At 41.7% G+C, this 17,181-nt stretch overlaps 2 protein-coding genes and 1 long non-coding RNA gene across 5 annotated transcripts in view; 2 read left to right on the top strand and 1 right to left on the bottom strand.

Moving 5' to 3' along the window:
- Positions 1 to 3,895: 3,895 nt before the first annotated feature.
- On the top strand, positions 3,896 to 4,958 carry LOC145445564 (uncharacterized). The gene is made up of 2 exons (XM_080323750.1): positions 3,896 to 4,549; positions 4,634 to 4,958. Exons 1-2 carry the CDS (start codon positions 4,398 to 4,400, stop codon positions 4,752 to 4,754), a joined length of 273 nt encoding a protein of 90 aa, XP_080179876.1. The 5' UTR covers positions 3,896 to 4,397; the 3' UTR covers positions 4,755 to 4,958.
- Positions 4,959 to 7,946: 2,988 nt separating this feature from the next.
- Positions 7,947 to 17,181, bottom strand: part of LOC145444856 (uncharacterized) — a 51,779-nt gene continuing 42,544 nt past the window's right edge. The window contains exon 2 of the long non-coding RNA XR_013916809.1: positions 7,947 to 8,090. This is a non-coding gene — a long non-coding RNA (uncharacterized LOC145444856). The remainder of the gene's footprint in view (positions 8,091 to 17,181) is intronic.
- LOC145444853 (dynein axonemal heavy chain 1-like) overlaps positions 13,786 to 17,181 on the top strand; it is a 103,720-nt gene continuing 100,324 nt past the window's right edge. For all 3 annotated transcript variants that reach the window (XM_080322893.1, XM_080322892.1, XM_080322891.1), the window contains exons 1-3: positions 13,786 to 14,017; positions 14,538 to 14,636; positions 16,007 to 16,079. In XM_080322893.1, the coding sequence (XP_080179019.1) occupies positions 13,868 to 14,017; positions 14,538 to 14,636; positions 16,007 to 16,079 (322 nt within the window). In that variant the 5' untranslated portion in view covers positions 13,786 to 13,867. The remainder of the gene's footprint in view (positions 14,018 to 14,537; positions 14,637 to 16,006; positions 16,080 to 17,181) is intronic.

Below are 17,181 nucleotides of genomic sequence, written 5' to 3'. Positions count from 1 at the left end.
AAAACCCCAAAATGTAGGTCCTGCGGACAACAGACATGCACGTTTGCAGTTACACAAAATCGAGCCAATTAAGTCGTAGCGTAGCCGCAGTGCTTCCCAAACGGTGGTTCGCGAGGCTCAGGTGGGTCGCGAAGAATGCTTAAATGTTAAAGTTTATTACATTTGCCAAATGCTCCAGACACTTATCTTCTCAAGATTAGACGAGCAAATACACGTTCGTCTCTAAATTAAATTGCACCCAATCACCCCAAGGTACGTCCCTGTGCTCGCAATAATTTGTGTGCCAGGTTTACATGACAGTCATTTTGTCTGATTTGTCGTTATAATCAGCAAACAATTGCCGCGACGCAAGCTACTCACAACCACTTTGTGTTCGATGTAAAAGACAAATTGCTGATTGGATAAGCGCTTTCCCGTTTCTTGTTGTTTGTGGTATTCATGATGCTTTACGACTACAATGGTCATTTACACCAGGCCTATATTCTTTATTATGAATCCGCATATGCCGACTGGGAGCACGGCTCACTTCCAGGCTTCTTTAGGACAATGCTTATACGCAGGCCGGATGGCGAGGAGGAGCCTAGAAATACCGTCCTCGTTTGTAATCATATGTTCCATGCCGCGCCACATACCGAAGGGGGTGTCAAAATGATCTATTGAATCAACATAAATTATGGGGTATTTGTTGGAGTAATATTCAACTTTTTTAAAATTTAAGTCGTTAGATGTCTTGATTTTAATACGGGTACACCTGCCCCTAATGAAAATTACACATAATTTATAGAAATAGGCATTTCGGTGTCAGCCATTGCAACGCCACGACACACCAAGACGTATGAAATTTGCGACAAATAATCACTAACAACGGGCCCGCCCGAAGATGTAATTATTAATAATAATTAATTATGTTCCCGGAATTTTAAAGACATCACCTCCTTCTTCAGCTTTACCGGTAAATCTGATCACGCGGGCGGAGAGGACAAAAAACTATAGTAATATATGCAATTGTCAATATCGTCGACCAGATTGAATCATGAATTCCGGAAAATGTTCACGCTGGCCGCGACCAGATAACTGACAACATAAAAACTAGACCACACGAGCAGTGGTTAAAACGTGAAAGAGGGGCCTATTGGGTCAATGGTACAATTTGTATAATAAATTATGTTACCACAGGGGCTATTATGCGCAGCAGCTGGTCTGGCAATTCACTCACAAAGGCGATGTAATCATACGTCGAAACTACTTTTTATTTTACAAAGTACAGATTCTGAAAAAGTAGCTAGTGTCGCCTACACTAATCTGTTAAAAGTATAGAAATGCCTAAAAAGCGAATCACCTAAATAAGTATCACAAGTAGGCAAAACCTACTTGAGTACTCCTTACTGCCATACAGACTTTTAGACGAAAAATAATTATCTAGTGTTCTAGAGACTAGACGGAAAGATTCCGCCAAGATCGGGTTGTCATTTTTGCCAAGGTATTATAGAGTCAGGTATAGTTTTGGCAACGCACTCAATGACGTCGCATGTTGACCGAAACTTGGTGCGATAAGAAAATGTTCAACGTTGATCCAACCAATTCGAAACACAGTAGCGTATAGCAGCCACATGTAGGTTCTGGCTTTACGCCAGGGGCGGCAGGCTGCAAGGGGCGGCAAAATGAAGCTGCACAATGCACATCTGCAGATGGCTAATCACGAGCTAATTTTTTACGATCCAGACTGGAATCGGAGTTGGCTGTGGAAATTGACAGAATTAAGAGGCTGGTGCGAAGCAGTGACATCACGTTCGATCGTAATGCAACATCGTTTGATGTTTTACAGGTAAATCACACCTACTAGATTCGACACCATATTTATGCCTGTGTCTGACACGTTATCTTATATACCAATGGTGTTTCCATTGCGAGCTGTGAGAAGAGTTTATCAAAGCTCAAAATGATAAAGCCGTATTCAATTTACCATGAATGATCAATGAGCATCGGCTATCAGCTCCATCGATTCTTTCTATAGAAGGAGATTACGTTCAAAAAATTGTTTTTGGGGATATTATTGCGGGTTTTGCTTCGGCGAAAGCTCGAAAAGTTCAATTTTGAGGCGGCTATTGATCTTTTATTTGTCTAATACATTTTTTTCCATTTTTTGTCATGTACTTTTGGCCTCAATATAAGACAGTGATGCCTCTTTCTCAAGCAATATAGAACTTCTGATGCTCGGTACATTATTTGTATATATTTCTATTGAAAAGATTGCTTGAACATGAATTTATTTCAAAATTTACTGCGGTCTACTCAGGACGGCATTTTCAACGAAAGCCAGGGGCGGCAGCACATGCTCCCATACGCCACTGACCAAACATACTTCGTTTGTTTGTTTGTTTTATTAACACAATTGTCGCTTATCAACACTTGGGTCATTTGCGCCCGCACAGTAATTTCATAAGTTCGCGTCTTTTGAGGTCTTTTTCCGCTTTCTTGCGTCCTTTTTCTGGTCTCTGCTGCCATCTCCTTGAGTTCGGCTCTCTATTCCTTCTGGCCTTTTGAAGACGCTGTATTTCGGCCTACAGCGGGATCGGCGATGAGGAGCCCAGATAAACCTCCGACACATAGAAACATGGCAGAGCCGAGACCAAACATACTTGATTTATCTTGATTTGCGACGTAAGTTTGGAAATGAAGTAAGGTTTGCAGTTGTAGATTTTTAGGGAACAAATAAATTCAATATGGTCGTGTGGTCCATGTTCATTGTTCAACTATCGATTACATCACGCAACGAATACAGGCTACTACAATTACCAAGTCTGAAATTGGATGAGGGCGGCAGAAGCCTTACGCACAATAACAAGATGATATCTTCCATTTTGTCAAAAACTCACGGTGTTCATCTACCTACAATGTAGATCCTACATGTATTTGCTTGGCAGTGAATTTGACCATGCGACATTCCCATGTCATTCTACGTTCGAATAGCAGAAATTAAATCGAATATGTTGGCGAGAAATGGGTAGCGTCAAACTGTAAACATGGTGCCTTCGCTCTCGGTACGACGATCAGTATAGTTAATAAGTCAAACCTTATTGGCTATCAATAATGATCTGGATCTGTTAAAAGGATTTTCCCTGATGTACTGCTAGTAAACATATATGTTCTGCAGCGGCAATGATATATCATTGGTATCGGTAACAACTAGTCAACAGACAAATTTGCTTTCGAAACGAATGCGGTCAAACCCGGCTTATTTGGTGCTGCTGATCCCGAATATCAACTTGAAACTCACATATATGCATCCGGTGTCCAGAAATGCATAAGAATCAACTGTTTTCCTATCAGAAGCAAATGACGTTACAGTGTAATCTTTCGCTAAATGGTCGGTCGCAGTTAATCAATAATCATGAATATTCGGGTTACTATCGCACAGTGCCCTTCATCGCATTGAAGCACATTGGTCATTGGTATGGTAGGATTTTATAACATACGCCACACGGGTTTGAGAAACCATCGGTATGGGTAGCGAACGTAAGTATAGATATATTAAGACATGTAAATATAAAAAGTATAGAAGCGACGTATCATCACGTCACCAAATCACGTAACCATAATAATGAAGGAGTTTTCGGTGTATCTTTAAAATGTATCAACATTGCCTGCTATATTAGATCATCCAGTCGCACTCTCACTCCACATTCTACAATCCATATTTAACCATCAGCTTCAAGCAGACCTCACCTGATGTCGCAATGCTAATACTGTATCGCATGGTCATTGTTTAAACTCATTGCTCAGTATTGCTCACCGAAACATTTGTAGGGGCGGGGAACGAGCGACGGAATTGATTGGCCAATGTTGACTGGTCAGATATAGTGCATATAAGATAATAACAAACTGCGTGCACTGTGCAGTGTGCAATGTGCACTGTGCCCTGAATCATCACATCAATCACATCTGGCCACTAACGTATTACAACGCAATACATCGATAGAGAATGGCGGCGAGGTCGATAGTGTTGAACAAAAATGAACATGGGTTAAGTGAGAATGAAGACTGTAGTGGATATTCTCATGGATTTGAGTAGGCTAAACAGTACGCATACACGAGATATGAATGAAATATGGCGAGGCCCCAAATGATGTACAGAAAATGAGCCGGAACGGCGGATACTATTAGGATAATATCAAAACCACAATGCGAGTCTAGCAAAGGCAGCAATCATTTCTTCGTAGCATTGGCTACCTTGGTCGGCCGTGGTCTTGCATGGAAAGAGTTATTCATTAACTCGGCCCGCTGAATAGACGCATATAGCATCTATTAGGCGCATAGTTAGAGCTTATAAGCTCTCGAAAACTTTTGTCAGGGGTCGTGCAATTGTCATATGTATCAAATATAGCCTATAGTTCAAGATGTCGCTGTTTGCATCATATTATGGATTTATTAATATCGCCTACATGTTACTATTCATGCATCGCTACAGAGAAGGGCAGATTGTAGTCACAGATTACAGGGCTACGACAAATATTTTGCTTCTTTTCCTACTAGTGCAGCCGCTCTGCAGGTAAGTTGACAATCCTAATCAACTGACCTTGTCTACAATTCGATTACGCAGCACTCGGACTGTAATCTGTTTGGAAATTTTCAGAGTAATTGGCGGATTCGTTGGAGTCGCACTATTTGCAGGGAGCTGCATGTCGAGCATTATTCTCATACCAACGGCTTCTGGCGATAGGCGAGAATCGGAAAGACACGCAAAAGCGGATTAATGACACTGGAATGACAACGAACTGAAAAAATGAAATTAATGAAGCAGCGATACTGCCGGGGGCTTAAAGATTTTTTTACGCAAAAGCACACTGGCCCGATTTGTCGAAGACATCGGCTGATGATATGAAGATGGCAATTGATGAGTTATAGATCTATAATTGTATATGGTAGGCATATACATAAAGAGAGTGTGATGTGTATAATCAGGTCACTATCACTGTTCTTGGCTACCTGTGCTGAATTTTCTTACAACATGTAAGATGCAAGTTATGTAACGATGTTTTCCCGTAGATATATGTGAAATATTCACGGATACCAAATGGTACAGCTAAATATACGTTTTTATTAAAAAACGGGTGTCTTACTTCTAGGGCTGGCACGATGATTCGAGTACTCGAATATTAATTTTAATGATTCGAGTCGAGTTGTACAGTACAATACATCTGAACAAGCTACACATACAACTTACAATGCAATGTAACGAACAGATAGGAGGATGTCGAACGACACGCATCAGTAGCGATCCTTTACTCAAACATTCACCTCGGCCTAGAGAGAGAGAGAGAGAGAGAGATATGATATTCTTTTTCGCCTGCACCATCGAGATGCTTTGACGACGGAGTTGCGATACGGCCCCATGAGGTCATCTAGTCTGCGCCCCCGTTTTTTTTCTCCTCCATGCTATCCGTGACTGCTGAGCGCCTAGCAGGATAGCTGCGGATACCATTTTTTCGAGTCTTTGGTATGACCCGGCCGGGAATCGAACCCACGACCTACCGCTCGAGACGCTCGAGAAGCCGGACGCATAACCATTACACTATCTCGCTCGGTGAGTGCCCGATGTCACAGTTCTTTTTGTATGATGATCTTTTTTGAAGCCGTGGCCCTTTCTACTAGTTATTTCCATTCTTTGTCAGTGCTTTCTTTGTTCAGGTCTTTTTTCTGGGCTTTTTTGTCGCCATAAGAACGGCGACAGCGGGGGAAGAGGAGCCCAAATGAACCTCCGACGGGAATCGAACCGGGAAGACGATTTTTTTCGAGTACTGAAATTATACGCTTCTCAGCACTGAAGGTTAATTTATCAACGAAAATTATAGTTTCGATACTCTTTTCCACTGTGCAGTGTGCAAGCCTTGAAACCTTGATTACGCGTATCGCAGCACACGAAACATACCACAAAGCTGCCAACGTTACTGGAGATAACACATTTCTGAAGTCATGATCATCCCACAACCTTGTCACAAAGTAGGCCTACAATAAAATCGGTATGGTCGAAAAACATTAAAGTACTTTTAATGTGATGGATAAGAGGCATTATATTTTTTGGGTGGCATAAAAGGTACATACTTGAACTTTCCATTTTGCATTCTGGTATGACGTCATTATGAGTAATACTCAACTCGACTCGAAGCATAATACGTGATTCAGAATCGAATCACTGAGCTACTCGATTTTGCCCAGCCCTACTTACTTCTTGATCAAGTGTAGTCGAACTCAAGGCTTTGGAGCCGGAGCCCGGAAGCCGTGCATTTTTAACGGGGTTGGAGCCATGAGTTGTACGTGAAATTCAAATGGAACTACCGTGGTAACTGCGGACATTTGTTTGAAAAATAACTCCGGCTCGGATGTATTTCACAAGATACTATGCTACTATATAAACAGGGTTGCCATCGACATGGGCCCCAAAATAAGGACAATCGAAAAATTAGATTTGCATTAAAAAGCGTTTTTGCACATACGTTGTATTTATACGAGCCGTGGCATATCACATCCCATACTTTTCGCCAGAAACAACCTGCTCGAGCAACTCCTTGTTATTAGAAAGTGTTTCATGGATCTCTCGACAGCTCAGGTCTAGGTTTACATTTGCTCTGGGCCAAAACAGCACCTTGGCAGCCCCTCCCCAAAAAAACACGATGGTCTTGGGTCCCCCATAGGGTGACCAAACTTTTCACCAGGTTTGATACCTTTGAATTCTCTCCCATAATCGCCGCGAAAAACGTTTGTACGCCTGCTCATTTTAACTAAGCAGATTTAGTCTTATTAGTAGCTAAAGCTATATGTACAATATCATTTAGATAAATTTATCAATGATTTATAGCTTTACTACTTTTCAACTCAAGTGTCGACTGCACTGCGCCCTTTTTCAGTTATACGCAATAAATGCTGCCTTCCCCACCGCTTATTCTGCTTCAGAAACCTGGTACTGCTGTTTACTGCTAAAATGGCGTCCGCTGCGATAGCTTGGTACAGCCAAAACTGCTACGCCATCATGCACATGCCCTAGCTATCTATCTCACCACTTCGAGGTCAAAGCCTGTGCTGTGTACGCCATCGGAGCTCCTTTCATTTATGATGTCATAAAATATCGACGTAAAAGCATAATTTTATAATATTATGCAACACAGATACTGGGCAACGATCGAAGTTTTATAGTTGTTAAAACTAAGACAAAATAAGGACGCAAGTCGAAAACAAGGACATTTCTTAGAAATAAGGACAGTTGAGTTTTCTAAGATGTGGCCCTTCAAAATAAGGACAAATCTTAGAAATAAGGACGGTATGGCAACCCTGTATATACAACTGGGTCTCAACCAAGTCACAAGTCAAGTCGGGTCATTTTCAATTCACCACTGAGTCAAGTTCAAGTCAGGCAACAATGGGTCGTGTCCGAGTTCCAGTCATAGTGTTTACTGCTACGTTTCTAGTTTAATTCATGTTCAGCTCACTTCTGTGAAACTCGTAAGTGATACCGAAGTCCTCGAATTCATGATATACTGAATTCTCCAACTCTAAACATGTTGATTCAAACAGATAAAACACAGTTTCAGGGACTATTTTTCAATTATCCTAATACGTACAAGACTTGAATAAGTAATACAGGTTGTGTCGAGTCATATGTCTTGATAGAGTCATGAGCAATGACTCTAGTACAGTGGTTCCCAACGTGGGCGATATCGCCCCCCAGGGGGCGATTTGGCGGTCTAGGGGGGCGAAAATAACGAAGGGGGTCGGGACCGTAACTACCGCACCCCAAACCCCCCAATTGGGGGTGGGGCGCCCGAAATCGAAGGAAGCCCAAAATTATTTCGTGAATTAACATGAATGATAAAGTAATTTTTTAGAAATTCATGCGATTTTTTCAAGAATTTTTCGCGCCTCGCGCGATTTCACATCTTCATGTATCTTCATGTTGGGGTCCCCGTCACCCAACAAAAGTACGCATGATTTATGGAAATGGGAGACTTCGGCGTCGGCCATTACTGCGCCACGACGCACCAAGACATATGAAGTTAGAGGCCATGTAACATGCGACTCCGAGAAGTGTGCCAGAACTATCATCAGCGAGAAGACCTTGGCCGAAAAGGAATGCCCGTGTGCTGACCGAAAACTTCGATATATATACAACATATATGTTTAATTGTCAATAGGCGCCTCAATGGCTGGCGTCGAATGGTCCTGTCCTGGCGACCTTAACCCTACAGGACAAATGCCATCCCGCAAGGAAAAAATTATTTGCCAGTAAAGAAATACCAATATGAAATCATGTGCGTCTTTTAGTTTGACGATTTCCATATCTTCTGACATAGCAGATATAGGAGGTCACGAAATAGCATCATGTAAAGAAGTCAATATAACAACGATTCCGCCCGAAGAAGTTTAATTATTATTTAGGAGTCCTACCTTTTCCAACATACCACATCGACCATATTGACCGATTCAAACATGAATTATATAAATTTGTCACGCTTCGCGCGCTTAGGTGAAATACGGTGACTCACCAGACAGTACATGAAATAGGGTATAGCTGATATGTAGCGACAAAAAGCCCACTGACTGAGGGGAGTCTGGGGTTTGTTTTATCACCCTATGGGGCCAAAGACCAACATTTTTTTCAGAGAGGGGGGCTGACGAAGTGCTGTTTTTCGGTTCCCAATATTTGGGGGGCGATGATCGGTGTGGAGCTTCAAAAGGGGGCGATGAGTCGAAAAAGGTTGGGAACCACTGCTCTAGTACAAGTCGATTTAATGCAAAAATTGAGTAGAATCGAGTCGAGTCATTTTTCGTTTTTAAGAAAATGACTCGAGTCAAGCTGGGTCAACCAAAAATTGCTACTCGAGTCATCACCACCCTGTTATACAATTGGCTGAGTTCACATTATTTAACAACAACCCTCCAAAAAGTTAACAATTGTTGCCTATATTGACGCCAACTTTTCTAACTAATCGCGTTGCTGGGGCCTTCCAAATTGAGCGTTCACTCTTAAATCTATTATTCAGACCTGTTCTAATGGTCAGGTGTGGCACTGGTACGGACAACAGGACAGTTACAAATCAGTCTATAATAATGTCTATGAGACATTGAGCACGGCTTGCAATGTGGCCTGCTCCGGGCATTATTGGACTCGAAAGGCCTACCATACAGTGTTGGGATGACTCGAGTCTTGACTTGACTCGCGTCAGATTCGGGTGGCAATTTTCGGTGGACCCGACTTGACTCTAGTCTTTTTACTGAAACTCCACAAATAAATTGACCGCAAACGAAGTAATTGCAGCTCACTACGTACGTTGTCATTAACTAGTAGGAAAGCAATGTAATAGCAATTATCATCCTGTCTGTTCTTTAGACTGGTCAGTGGTCATGATGCCCGGTGCTCCCCCTAACCAAACCTCTTGTATGATTTAAATTGAGTTCGAAAATAGTTTATATTACTCGTCAACCATTGACACATGCTTAAATTGCAACCCATGGACATGCCGGCCTACTTAGGTAGTGCATTACATAAATTCGTCTCAAGTATCTGAGGTTTCGTATTCTGTATCATTGGTTTATTAGCAATTTTATCAGTTCAATACACCACAAAAATGCGATACAATGCGATACAATTTTGGAGGATAATAATTATCATGAGGGTTACTTACGTAGTTTAGCAATTCTACGCAAGCGTGAGCTATTATGCGTGAGCTATTATGCGATTGGCAATTTACGTTGCGTTCAGATTGCTGAGAAGTAATTCCCTCCGAGCAAGCAAGCGTGACGACGGGTGTTGCGTATCTATCCGTAGGTTAGTTATCTATAGTTTGAAGCTAGTCCGTGCTCAAGATTACCGGACCACGACCTGACCCATCGATCTCGCCTTCCGTGACATGCCACTCCTTTTTTGTCGCTTGCTGTTTTCTGTACTATCTTCTTTTACTTTTCATTCAGTGTGCATGCCTTCTCTTTACATCGCCTTGGCCAAGGTGGCTGTCTGATTCCAAAGACTACTCCAAGTCGTTTCGACACCTTCCTATCTTTTCATTGTATCGCAATTTTGTGGTGTATATTGAACTGATAAAAACTGCTAATAAAGCGAACCGAAGCTTCATATAAGGCAGGGGCGGGCAACTTCTCCAGTCGGCGGGCCGGATATAGGAAAATTAGGAACTTGGCGGGCCGGATTGCTGAATCGATACATTATTCGCCCATTTATCTACATATACAAGGAATAAATCGCATTTAATGAATCTATTTTAACGATAGCAATGTAACTTTAAAGCCATTTCTCGCCAATACTGACGAGGACAATGTGGATTTGAGAACAGCATTGTCATACATGCACTACCATGTCTGCTTCTCTCTGATCAATCAACACACGGTGCAATTCTTAATTAAGATTTCAAGGCGTTCGATAAGCCCGGTACCCCAAATTTACCAAGATATCAATTCATTAGGGTTTAGTAGGTGACGAGATAGCGTGGTGGTTTAACTATGTGGCCTATTTTATCTCGATAATGAATTCATGCGACCTGCAGCCTCCACGAATTTGAAAGTGGTCCCCGACCCGTTTTGAGTTGGCGACCCCTGGCATAAGCGGTGTCTTACAGAAGCCTAGAAGTGTGCCGTGACCGTGATACAACTATACAAGTCGATGGTTTCGGAATTAAAATAAGAAATATCGGCCAGATGTAAATTACCATGGTAGTCGACTTACACCATGATTACCACAAATGATATTAGGGTTGAGTACATTGTAAATGCCGATGACGCAATAAGTCTTCTCGCTTCGACGAATTTACGCGTAAGCTTCACCCTCGGTCGCTGCGCAGTGCGCATACATGTGTGTAATGACTAGGGCAATTCTTTTTTGACCTAAAAAACGGAAGATTTTGACCTAAAAAATCAAAATTTTGACCTTTTTTGACCTAAAAAAACTGAAATTTGACCAAATTTTGACCTCACGTATGCAAATTAGGTGTTTTCGCCTATAATGTTAAAATTGTACTACTTATCTTCATTTCTGGTTGGAACTGTCTGTCCTTACAAAGTAGATTGGCCTGAAAAAACGTTTTTGGCTCAAAAACTGACAGATTTTTACATGAAAAACTAGTATTTTAACGAAATCTGGCCCTATGAAGAATTCCAGTAGTTACATTACGTATTCTGGTGGAAATAATAAAAATTTGTTGTAGTACAACGAAAGATCCTTTCCTACATTCTCGGGTAGAAAGTGTCTGTCCTTACTACGTAGCTTGCCAAGAACGGAGAAAGAACGTTCAACAGTAGCATTTGTTGGCTGACAACACTCAAGTTGTGTGCACACTGCTGGTGACAAACCGTGTTGCTTCATTCTGACAATGTTGTCTATATCACAATTTTTCAGCTTGCGCTTCTTGATATAAGAACCATGCAATGTCCAAGCAGTCTTGCTTCAGCTAGGATATTGCGGTACGTTGACCATAAAACCATGTCACTATTTGTTTCATTTGACCATTTATGATTCACAATGAGCAGACGATGGTCCGTTTACAACTGTAGGCCTATAAAGTAGGCTACAAGCTGCAAAATATCAAATGACAAGTTCACTGACAGCGCAAAATCTACGATACAAACGAAATGCAGAGGTCAAAAAATGTTTGACTTTGTAAACAATTTTGACAAATTTTGACCTAACGCTACAATTTTGACCTAATTTTGACTTTTTTTGACATGTCAAAAAAAAATTGCCCTAGTAATGACATATATAGTCACTAAAATTTGACGTATGTAAGCAAGTAGTGGGGAATCTCAGAAGACTGTGGCCGCGGGCCACACTATCATGTAAGACAGAAAACTGTCCGCGGGTCGGACAAAATCCGTATGTTGCCCGCCCCTGATATAAGCAGCACCGTAACTGCCGCACCCCAAACCCCCCAATTGGGGGGGGCCCGAGCTCAAAGGGGGCCCAAAATTATTTCGTGAATTAGCATAAATCATAAAGTATTTTTTGAAAATTTATGCCAATTTTTCAAAATTTTTTCGCGCTGCGCGCGAATTCAAGAAGCCATTTATCTTTATTATTGGGTATTAGGCCATTACCGCACTACGACCCACCAAGACCTACAATCAAGTTTTAGGCCGTATAACATGCGACTCCAAGAAGTGTGCCAGAACGATCGGCAGCGAGAAAACCTTGGCCGAAAAGGTCTATGCCCTTATGCTGACCGAAGACTGCGTTCTATATATAAAATACACATAGGTTTAATTGTACATAGGCGCCTAAATGACTGACGTCATGTTCCAGTCTTTGCAATCTGAACCTCACAAGACAAATACCATCCCGCTGGGAAAAAAATTATGCCAGTGAAGAAATACCATTTTGAAATCGTGTGCGTCTCTTAGTTTAGAAGCCTACGTTTGGGCGATTCTATATGTTTCGATATAGCAGACTGGAAGTCACGAAATAACATCATGTAACAAAGTCATATCAACGGGTCCGCCCGCCAGAAGATGTTTAATTATTACTTACGGGCCCTCCCGTTTTCAAGACACTTCACTCAGCTCTACCGGTAAATCTAATTACGTGAGTAGAGAGGAAAATAAATTGATAGCATAATATATATGCAATCGCCGATCTGATTGACCGATTTTATCATGAATTATCGAAAATTTCCGCGCTTCGCGCTGGCTCACAATACAGTACAGATGATTTCGTGACAAACGCGAACAACGTGATGGGGGAGGGTCATTTTATCATCCTATGGGAGCCCAAGACCAACGTTTTTTGGGGCCTGACGAGGTGCTGTTTCGTTCCTGCCAACGGGTATACGCCTGAAGATGTTTAATTATTAATGGAGTGGTCCTACCTTTTCAAACACACCTCACTCAGCTCTACCGGCAAATCTGATTACGTGAGCAGAGAGAAGATAAAAAGTGATAACAATATAGGCAATTCCCGATCATACTGACCGATTCAATCATGAATTCTGGAAATTTTTCCGCGTTTCGCGTGCTTTGGCGACAAAATCTGATTCACTAAACAAACTCCTAATGAATATGATAAATAGTGGTAAACAGTGTATCGCCGGAGGGGGGTCTGGGGGGGGGAAGCCCCCCATAAGTTAGGTCTATAACCCTATGGGGGGCCCAAGACCAAAGTTTTTTGGGGGGGGGGGGGCCTGACGAAGTGCTGTTACGGCCCTGGATATAAGGTAATGTGAATATTACTGGAATTGAATAGTATATTCAAATTGAAATGAGCCCGAATATTTTCGGCTGACACTCGTCAGGGGTAATCGTCAGCAACTAGTAGAGAATTCAAAAGAACAGCGTATATCAACAATCGTAACACAAAATATTACTGGAAATGAAATATTGTATCCTATGGCCAAGGTGGGTGTCTGATTCCAAAGACTACTCCAAGTTGTTCGACAAATTCCTATCTTTGCATTGTATCACAATTTTTCTGGTGTATTGAACTTATAAAAATTGATAATAAACTGAACCGAACCGAACTTATCGCAGATTCATCCGTTTTGCTTTTGCTACTTCTCTTGCTTTCGCTATATTGCCACCTAGCGTACGACGTAGCGTATTCAACAGTCCAATAGAGCGCGTGTTTACTGTTTCATTGATTTTAAGATTGTTATGGAAACCAAGCTATGCCCGAGCAGTGACAAACGTTTGGAATTATGTGTGTAGTGTTCTGCACCTCAATGCTGGGTTGCGAAATTACAGTGGGATAAATAATGGCTGTCAGATGCTTTTCTAGCGGTTATTGGATAATATAATCTCTCGGTACGCTTGCCAATTTAATCCTAATTATTTGTAATCAGGGTAGGTTGATATTAGCTGAGAACCCCTTCGCCTTACAATGAGCGGAAACTTCAACGGATATCCTAACGGGTATCCAGGAGGAAGCAGTCATGGCTTCCGTACTCCACACCCACCTCGGACTTCGGCAGAAAGCCGGAGAAAGTTACAATCGTCCGGTTCACAACACACGTCCAGAACGAGAACTCAAGTAAGAGAAACTGGGTTTTCCTATTTTTAATTGAAAGATCTTAGCTTTTGCAAAAGGATTAAAATGCAGATCGAGTTGCTATTTATTCTGTATCGAGTAAGGAATAAAGAGTTAATTATACATGTTAAAGAGCTTTTATTGCCAAATGCCAACTAAGACATAGAACTGCTAAACTACAGAGGAAACTGTAGGTACTGCCTCAACATTCATCCAAAATATAGGATAGAATATGAAACCTAAGAAAGTTGAAGCCTGCACCATTTGTTGACGAGTAATATTAACCCTTGTATAAAACTACATCCATTTGATTGGTGTTTTGAAATAATGAAATTTCTAAATAAACGAACAAACAAACTTTACATCATACAAAAGGTTAGTTGACTTGAGCACTTGAATCAAGTCTAGTCTTGGGACAAAATCTTATTGAGTCAGACTTGAGTCGTCCCAACACTGATAATAACCATCCAAGAAACATCCCAATCATTCAGGTTCACGATAAATTATAATTCCTCTTTTCCAGACGGCCGCGACCGCAGACCAAGCCACCAGATATTCTATGATGAAACAAAGAGGTTACTATTCCGATGTCATCAACCCTGGCGCTTCTGATCAACTGATGGTGAGGCTAAAATCCAGGGCCGTAACAGCACTTCGTCAGCCCCCCCTCCCAAAACGTTGGTCTTGGGCCCCCCATAGGGTGATAAACTCAACTTCTGGGGGGCTTCGCCCCCCAGACCCTCCTCCGGCTATGAGCTGTTTACCGCAACTTGGCATCTACCTTGGGTGTGCGTTCAGGGGGTTAGCTTTACTGGCCTAAACGCGCCAAGCGCGAGAAATTTCTTTAATTCATGACTGAATCGGTCAATATTATCGGGAATTGCATATATATTGCTATTCATTTTTACCCTCTCTCTGCTCACGTAATCTGGTTTACCGGTAGAGCTGAGTGAGGTGTGTTTGAAAAGGTAGGAACCTTCAATAATAATTAAACATCTCCGGGTGTATACCCGTTGGCAGGAACGAAACAACACTTCGTCAGGCCCCCCAAAAAACTTGAGTCATGGGCTTCCGTAAGGTGATAAACCGTCCCCCATCACGTTGTTCGCTTTTGCCGTTTCGTGAGCCAGCGCGAGGTGCGAATATTTTCGATAATTCATGATACATCGGTCAATAAGATCGGGAATTGCATATATATTGCTATGAATTTCTTGTCCTCTCTACTCAGATTTACCGGTATAGCTGAGTGAGGTGTCTTCGAAACTGTAGAGCCCGTAAATAATAATTAAACATATTCCGGCGGACAGACCCGTTGGTATGACTTCGTTACATGATGGTATTTCGTGACCTCCTGTCTGCCATATCAAAAAATATAGAATAGCCTAAACGCATCAAACTAAAAGTTCACACGATTTCAAATTGGTATTTCTTCACTGTCATATAATTTTTCCCTGCGGGATGGTATTTATTGTCTTGTGAGGTTCAGATTGCCAAGACAGGAACATTCGGCGCCAGTCATTTAGGCGCCTATGGACAATTAAACCTATATGTATTTTGTATATATAACGAAGTTTTCGGTCAGCATAAGGGCAGTCCCTTTCGGCCAAGGTTTTCTCGCTGCCGATCGTTCTGGCACACTTCTTGGAGTCGCATATTACATGGCCTAAAACTTTATATGTCTTGGTGCGACGTGGCGCGGTAATGGCCAACGCCGATTTGCCCATTTATATAAATGTTGCGTATTTTTTTGTTTGGGGAAGAGTACCCAATAATAAAGATATTGGGCAACTCTAGATCTGAATTTTTTTGAAAAAGTTGCACAAATTTTCAAAAAACACACTATAATTTATGCTAATTCACGAAATAATTTTGGGCCCCCTTCGAGCTCGCCCCCCCCCCACAATTGGGGGGCTTGGGGTGCTGCAGTTACGGGCCTGCTAAAATCGATGGACTATCTTTCAGACTGGAATTAACATTTCAATTGCAATTTAGGATGTCGACAGCGGACCCACTGCATATCAGGATTTGCTGTGGAAGAGTCTTACCAGGAAGCACCTTCCAGATAGTAAGTACGGACTAAATAATGGTGCATTAAGAGGAAAACATGGTGATAGGGATACTTGTATATAAGTAACCAGAATCATAATAGGATTGGTGATGCATCCAAGCATTGTGGTTTAGGTGTCCTTGATTTCAATTTATCTAAACTTGTGAGCTTCTCTGTACTAGAGGGAAGACATTTATGTGTTGTTAGGGCTGTGGAGTCGGAGTCTGGGTAATTTTGGCTTGATGGAGTCGGAGTCGTGGGAAAAATACTGACTGGAGTCGGAGTCGGAGTTTGTGAGAATGACCCTGACTTCGACTCCGACTCCGACTCCAACTTCTCTATCATGAAAACATTTGCTTTCAAAGAATTTTCAATAGAATTTTTATGTACCACCAATCACTGCTATTAATAACCATACAGATCAGGTGCGGCCAGCCCGTGGCGTGCAGGCCAAATTTGGCACACGAGAAGGTTAGGTGTGGCCTGCGAGGTAATTCTCGAAATTATTTATGACATCAGGTGCAATTGCAAGGCCAACCAAAATTTGATTAGCAGGACCGCGAAATTTGATGATGACTGAAACAACAGTTCTGACGCATTGACGTATTCAGGGGCCAGCCACATTTATCCCAAATCTTCGTATATATGACCATAAAGTAAAATATTTTATTTGACTTGAAATTTTTCTCGGTACTTCGCATGATTCATTGTCACTAGATTTCTTGCATTCAGTATTTGAGCCCCTTTCTGAAAATTATAAATACATATTATTCACAGAATTGAGTCTAACTATATTCGCAATTAGGAGATAACGTGTCGTCCAACATGCGGCTTCGCTTGTGCACTCGCAGCGAGATCGTCTACAAAACATTTGCACAAAATGATAGAGGCATGTTCACTGATACCGGCGATTTTGCCATGTCTAAACGTCGAATAATCCTGTCCTTGCCAAATGAGCCCAGTGGTATACAGATGCGACCCCCAATGTATGTTAGCAACATATTTATTGATATAATTCAGTCATTATCTTGCAAAAAAATTTCGCGCTTTGCGCGACCAGGGCCTGATTGCACACTGCACAGTTGCATGACATGTTGTTATCTATTTTAGAGCGTATTAA

The sequence above is a fragment of the Botryllus schlosseri genome, chromosome 8 (assembly GCF_051294905.1).
Source record: "Botryllus schlosseri isolate E-star chromosome 8, Bs_hap1, whole genome shotgun sequence".
Lineage (NCBI taxonomy): Eukaryota > Metazoa > Chordata > Ascidiacea > Stolidobranchia > Styelidae > Botryllus > Botryllus schlosseri.
The sequence above is the reverse complement of the archived record's forward strand: the minus strand, read 5'-3'. Positions and strand labels throughout refer to the sequence as shown.

Excerpts from the sequence above, each read along its gene's own strand:
- LOC145445564 (XM_080323750.1), top strand. The coding sequence starts at position 4,398 with ATGTCGCTGTTTGCATCATATTATGGATTTATTAATATCGCCTACATG. Across the intron at positions 4,550-4,633 it reads CTAGTGCAGCCGCTCTGCAG|AGTAATTGGCGGATTCGTTG; the intron begins GTAAGTTGACAA and ends GGAAATTTTCAG.